Source organism: Aegilops tauschii, chromosome 5, assembly GCF_002575655.3.
Source record: "Aegilops tauschii subsp. strangulata cultivar AL8/78 chromosome 5, Aet v6.0, whole genome shotgun sequence".
In the NCBI taxonomy this organism is placed as follows: domain Eukaryota; kingdom Viridiplantae; phylum Streptophyta; class Magnoliopsida; order Poales; family Poaceae; genus Aegilops; species Aegilops tauschii.
This window is the reverse complement of record NC_053039.3, coordinates 449523614-449530867: the sequence shown is the minus strand read 5'-3', so window position 1 is coordinate 449530867 and position 7254 is coordinate 449523614. Positions and strand designations below refer to the sequence as shown.

General features: G+C 45.4%; 1 protein-coding gene across 1 annotated transcript; it reads left to right on the top strand.

Annotated features, from left to right (window-relative positions):
• Positions 1–544: 544 nt before the first annotated feature.
• On the top strand, positions 545–2012 carry LOC109759110 (uncharacterized). The gene is made up of 3 exons (XM_073499282.1): positions 545–622; positions 715–861; positions 1332–2012. Exons 1-3 carry the CDS (start codon positions 545–547, stop codon positions 2010–2012), a joined length of 906 nt encoding a protein of 301 aa, XP_073355383.1.
• The last annotated feature ends 5242 nt before the right edge of the window (positions 2013–7254 follow it).

The following is a 7254-nucleotide window of genomic DNA, read 5'->3' as shown; positions in this document are numbered from 1 at the left end:
CGGCCAGGACGACGCAGACCATCACGAGTTCACGACTGGATGAAGGAGCAACCATCAAGTACTAAGATAGCAATGAGACCACGGACAACACCACAAGAGAAGAAGCAGCCTATTTATAGCCTGATAACACGCAGGACGACTCTAGAAAGAACAGGAAAATCGGCACCGACGAAAGAGTTAATTGCAAGGCACTACCACACTTCGGCACGTTGTGACGAATCAGTACCAGTAGTCATTTTTTTTGCCATGCAGTGCCAACTCTAAGCCTAAGTGTTGCAAAACGGTCTGACAGCCGTATAAGCTCGTATTGACCACGTATTTGACCGACCGGGCCCACTTGTCAGGTGCCACGGTGGCCTACCCGCGCGCACCCGCTCGGTAACTATCGCCCCCGTCTCGGTCGCTCCATGTAGCCGGGTCCGGTCGAACCCAACCGGAGCCAGCCGCACTCTGTCCCTCTCCTCGCCTCATCGCCCTCGTCTCTCCAGCCGCCGCCGCCGCCGCTCGCCGCGCAGACCGCCACGTCCGCCACCGCCGCCGCGCCATGGTCTTCGAGGATGAGAGCAGCGACAACTTGTCCGGCCTGCAGATCTCCTCCTCCTCCGACGGGATGCATTATCAGGTCAGTGGTAGAGCTAGGGTTAGGGTTAGGTGATTTGGGGATTTGCGGATTTGATGATCTGGTTTTCTGATTTGAGGATTTGCTCTCTGTAGATTCCTGCTAGCATTGAAGACCAAGACTACAATGGCTTGGAGAATGCACCAGAGGGGCTCTGCGTGGAGCATCGGCTGCCAACTGAGCGCCGTGTAGCTTTTGAATCATTTGAGACGGGCAGGAGGTTTCTAGTTTGTGCTCAGCCTGTAAGATCCATGCTCTCTTTATGCTCACTGTAATATATTTTTAATATAGTTACTAGTACTGATGATGAAGCACATAGTTTACCACTTAGTAGTTTTGATGCTTCTAGTACTGATGCTCACTGCAATAGCTTAGTTGGCTATGTTCACTGTAATATATTTATGGTTTAGTTATTTATTAGTAGTTCTGATGATTATGGTTTTGATGCTTATGTTCACTGTAATATGTATATGGGCAGCAGCTTAGTTGGCTATGTTCACTAGTACTGATGATGAAGCAAATTGTTAGTTGATTGAGGCAGTGTAGTTGCTAAATTTTAATTGAGGCAGTATAGGTTGCAGTTGAAGTTGCATTGTTTAGTTGGCCACATGTGTAGGTTGTAGTTCTGCAGCTGTTAGTTCATTTTTTAAAAGTGCCTTTCATAATGGTAATTCTTCAGAGAGTAACAATATAAGTGTTTGCTATATTGCAGGAAGCTGTCAATTGTGGTTTCCTTGCTTGGGTTGACCCAGAGTGGCCTCCCACAATGCAAAATGCATTGTTGAAGCTTTGGGAAATGTTTGAAGACAGCAGGACTGCTAGGAGGAAGGATAACCTGGAAAGTTCACTTACTATCCACCACCTTAAAGAAGAGAAAAGGAATCTGGATGCCAACTATGACAAACTAGTTGAAGATGTCCATCAACTTCTCAGTGCCCAGGAGGACAGGGTGTTGGATTTCAGCTCTCTGCAAGCTAAGGAGAAGAGAGATGAGAGAGCCAGTGCATCAGTTGTGGCTGCCATGAAGAATGAGATGGAGAAGAAAGAGGCCGAGAACTTCAAGATGAAAGAGAAGTACAAAGTGCTGATGAACCTGGTAGAAGCTCAAGGCACTGTCATTAGGAACATGAAGATGAATCATTTGAAAGAGAAGGAAAAGCTAGCTGAAGGCAACAACAATTTAAAGATCCAGGTTGATGAGCTCACCAAGTCTTTGGAAAAAATCACAGAAGAGAATGTGCAGTTGAACCTTCACATGTCTGATCTCAAGAGGGGACATGAGAATCTGATAAAACGCAGGGATGAGGTAAAGCTACAGCTTGCTGTTCAGTTGAAGTCACTGGAGAAGAACAAAGAGAAGTTGAAGTTGATCCATGACATCTTGAAGGAATGAGGTAGATGAAGATGATCTGGGTAGATGAAGCAGAGCATACCTATCATGATATAAGTTTCTTTGATAGAAGGCTTTGCTAATCTTTTGTGAAGGGTGGTTTAGTTAAGTGTAATGTATGGATGTAGTAGTTGTGAACAATGTTGAACTCCACTATGCTATGGTCTTTAGCTAATGTTGTAAGAATCTAGTAATTATGGCTGTAAGAATCTATGGTTATGTTGAACTCCAGTATGTATGCTATGTGTTGGTGTGTTTGAAGATGACAGTGCAGTTGTGGCTCTGCCTGAAGCTCAAAGAGGAAGAGAGGTGGTGGCTTTGGAAGATCAGCTCAGGGAGAAAAATGCAGAGCTAGATGCACTGAAGGCCAAATATCAGAATGTTGTCTTTTTTTTCTTGTCTTTGTGGTAGGTTTGGTGACAGCCAAGATGCTGCTGCAGAGCTAGATGCTGGTGCAGTAAGATGCTGCTGCAGTTAGTGTCAGTGGTTTAGACTCAAGCTTGTTTTGGCACTGAAGATGCTAGTAGTGGTCAGGTTGATCCTTGTAAGTTAGTGTCAGGTTGATCCTTGTTAAGGAGAGATGCAAGTTAGTGTCAGTTGTGGTTAGGTTGATCTTTGCAAGTTAGTGTCAGGTGTTGCAAGTTAGTGTCAGGTGTTACTAGTTAGTGTTTTTGTAAACAATATTTGGTATGTTCATCTTAGTAATGAAGTATGTGGCCATTGTGGCAGTATCATCCAGTACATGCATGGTTTCTTGACACATGTGCATTGAGTTGTTCACAAAAGCCAAATGAGCATTGAGTTGTTTCAGAAATGCCAAATGAACAACACAAAAAGCATTGAGTTGTTCACAAGTGCCAAATGACCAAATATTGCAGTTCACATAAGACTCAACTTAGTTCACATCAGACTCAACTTAGCAATCCATTAGAACATACATCAGTTTTGTAGCACCACTCAGACTAAAGTAGCAACATTCTATCACTCATAAGTTACCACTGGCAGTAAAGTATGACATCAAACGAGTATAATTCCCTGTGGCACTTGAAGGAGCACCAGAAGTAGAAGGACCAGAAGATGAAGCTCCTTCAGCAAATCTTGGGGTAGTGAAAGGCCTTGCAAATCTTGCACTTGCACTAGCTGACCCTCTAGCAGTTCTTGAAGCAGATCTAGCAGTAGCAGATCTAGCACTAGCAGATCTTGCAGTAGCAGATCTTGCAGAAGTAGTTCTTGCATAAGCAGACCTTGCTGGTGGCTGCTGTGATCCTAATGGAGTATCTTCATTCCTTGATCTTGCAGGTGCCTTGCAAACATACAAGGAAACATGATAGTTTAGGGTTTAGGTTTAGCACAAAAAACATAGAAGGAAAGAAGACCAAATAGCAAGTACAATTCACAAGGGTTTACCACATGCTTGTTTTTCCTCAAAGCCAACTCTGGTCTCAACTGTTGCTTGCAGTTGGTGTACCTATGGCCTTGGAGCCCACAGTTGCTGCATGTTATAGTGGCCATTCTTGAACTGTCCTTGGGTTTTGGAACCTCAAATTTGCCCTTTATTCTCTTCTCTTTCCTTCTTCCCTTCTTCACATGAAATTTGGGTGGCTCTATGTCTGGTCCACTTGTCCTTGTCCAATCATGTTCACCAGGAACTGGATATATCATTGGTTCATATGCAACAAGGTAAAAAGGTTTTTTGAAGAATTTGCAGACATAGTCCTCTGGAAATCTATTTGCCTTGTTAATTGCTGATATTGCATGGTTGCATGGTATGCCAGACAGGTCCCACTTTCTGCAGCCACATGTAGAGAGTTCCAAGTTTACAGCATGTGTTTGCTGCCCACTGGTCACTTGCCAAAGATTTACACCAGCTTGAATAGGTTTGCAGAATCTGGCCCTTTCCTTTTCCACCTGAAGCTTCTCAGCATAATGTGGTGTGATCTCCCACAAAGATGCCTTTCCCCTCTCTCTGTTATTATGCCACCTCACCATCTGCTTATCCTTGATACCATCAATCATAGTCCTAATAGGTTTTTTCCTAAAATCTAGGATGTACTTGTTGAACACCTCAGACAGGTTGTTAACAACCAAGTCTGTCTTGCAGTTAGTGTCAAAAGCATGCCTAGCCCATGTGTGCTTAGGTATTCCACTTAGCCACTTCCAAGCTTCCTCACTCTCATTTTTCAAGTTATTCATGGCAATGTTAAACTTGTGCTGGTTGTAAGCATAGCTGGCATTATCCATGCATTTCTTAAGATCTTCCCCCCTAAACCCAGCATTCTGGAAATTTGCATAGAGGTGTCTAAGGCAAAATCTTTGATGACAGTTTGGCAAAACTTGGTTTACTGCATTTAGTAACCCCTGTTCACATAGCATGCTAGACTTAGCTGATGTACTATTACATCTAGAACATAACATGCTAATGTAGAAGAACACAAAAGCAATAACATAACAGACATGATAGTATAAGGCCCAAATTTGCCAACTTCTCCTCCTAGACATATCTTCAGTTGGTGTAGAAACCAACACCAGTTAGCTGTGTCCTCTTGTCCAACAACAGCAAATGCAAGTGGGAAAATATTATTATTCCCATCTCTTCCAGTGGCAGCTAGGATTTGAGCACCAGTGGTGAGCTTAATAAAGCATCCATCAACACCTGTTGTTGCAACCAAAGAACAATTTAAACTTCTACAAAGCATTACTAAACTATATATTTAAGTATTAAGAACTATAAAGCACCACTACATCCATTGAGAAAGAAGTATAAAGCATTACTAACCAATGAATGGTCTGCATGTAGGGGAACGTAGCAGAAATTCAAAATTTTCTACGCATCACCAAGATCAATCTATGGAGTAATCTAGCAACGAGGGGAAGGGGAGTGCATCTACATACCCTTGTAGATCGCGATGCGGAAGCGTTGCAAGAACGCGGATGAAGGAGTCGTACTCGTAGCGATTCAGATCGCGGTTGATTCCGATCTGAGCACCGAAGAACGGTGCCTCCGCGTTCAACACACGTGCAGCCCGGTGACGTCTCCCACGCCTTGATCCAGCAAGGAGAGAGGGAGAGGTTGGGGAAGACTCCATCCAGCAGCAGCACGACGGCGTGGTGGTGGTGGATGAGCGTGGCAATCCCGCAGGGCTTCGCCAAGCACCGCGGGAGAGGAGGAGGAGGGAGAGGGGTAGGGCTGCGCCGAAAGAGAGACGTTCTCATGTCTTGGGCAGCCCCAAAACCCCAATATATATAGGGGAGGGGGAGGGCTGCGCCCCCATCTAGGGTTCCCCCCCCAAGGGGTGCGGTCAGCCCTAGATGGGGCTTGGGGGGCGGCCAAAGGGGGGAAGAGAGGGGGCGCCCCACTAGATGGGCCTTAGGCCCATCTGAGCCTAGGGTTTCCCCCTTCCCCCCTTTCCTGCGCCCTGGGCCTCTTGTGGGGGGCGCACCAGCCCACCTGGGGCTGGTCCCCTCCCACACTTGGCCCATGCAGCCCTCTGGGGCCGGTGGCCCCACTTGGTGGACCCCCGGGACCCTCCCGGTGGTCCCGGTACATTACCGATATCACCCGAAACTTTTCCGGTGACCAAAACAGGACTTCCCATATATAAATCTTTACCTCCAGACCATTTCGGAACTCCTCGTGACGTCCGGGATCTCATCCGGGACTCCGAACAACATTCGGTAACCACGTACAAACTTTCCCTATAACCCTAGCGTCATCGAACCTTAAGTGTGTAGACCCTACGGGTTCGGGAACCATGCAGACATGACCGAGACGTTCTCCGGTCAATAACCAACAGCGGGATCTGGATACCCATGTTGGCTCCCACATGTTCCACGATGATCTCATCGGATGAACCACAATGTCGGGGATTCAATCAATCCTGTATACAATTCCCTTTGTCTACCGGTATGTTACTTGCCCGAGATTCGATCGTCGGTATCCCTATACCTTGTTCAATCTCGTTACCGGCAAGTCTCTTTACTCGTTCCGTAACTCACATCATCCCGTGATCAACTCCTTGGTCACATTGTGCACATTATGATGATGTCCTACTGAGTGGGCCTAGAGATACCTCTCCGTTTACACGGAGTGACAAATCCCAGTCTCGATTCGTGCCAACCCAACAGACACTTTCAGAGATACCTGTAGTGCACCTTTATAGCCACCCAGTTACGTTGTGACGTTTGGTACACCCAAAGCATTCCTACGGTATCCGGGAGTTGCACAATCTCATGGTCTAAGGAAATGATACTTGACATTAGAAAAAGCTCTGAGCAAACGAACTACACGATCTTGTGTCAGGCTTAGGATTGGGTCTCGTCCATCACATCATTCTCCTAATGATGTGATCCCGTTATCAACGACATCCAATGTCCATGGTCAGGAAACCGTAACCATCTATTGATCAACGAGCTAGTCAACTAGAGGCTTACTAGGGACATGGTGTTGTCTATGTATCCACACATGTATCTTAGTTTCCTATCAATACAATTCTAGCATGGATAATAAACGATTATCACGAACAAGGAAATATAATAATAACCAATTTATTATTGCCTCTAGGGCATATTTCCAACAGTCTCCCACTTGCACTAGAGTCAATAATCTAGCTCACATCGCCATGTGATTAACACTCATATGTCACATCACCATGTGACCAACATCCAAAGAGTTCACTAGAGTCAACAATCTAGTTCACATCACTATGTGATTAACACTCAATGTGTTCTGGTTTGATCATGTTATGCTTGTGAGAGAGGTTATTAGTCAACGGGTCTGAACCTTTCAGAACCATGTGCTTTATGAATATCTATGTCATCTTGTGGATGCTACCACGCGCTATTTGGAGCCGTTTCAAATAACTGCTCTACTATACGAATCCGGTTTACTACTCAGAGTCATCCGGATTAGTGTCAAAGTTCGCATCGACGTAACCCTTTACGACGAACTCCTTTTCACCTCCATAATCGAGAAAATTCCTTAGTCCACTAGATACTAAGGACAAGTTCGACCGCTGTCATGTGATCCTTTCCCGGATCGCTATTGTACCCCTTGACCAACTCATGGCAAGGCACACTTCATGTGCGGTACACAGCATAGCATACTGTAGAGCCTACGTTTGAAGCATAGGGGACGACCTTCGTCCTTTCTCTCTCTTCTACTGTGGTCAGGTCTTGAGTCTTACTCAATACTCACACCTTGTAACACAGCCAAGAACTCCTTCTTTGCTGATCTATTTTGAACTCT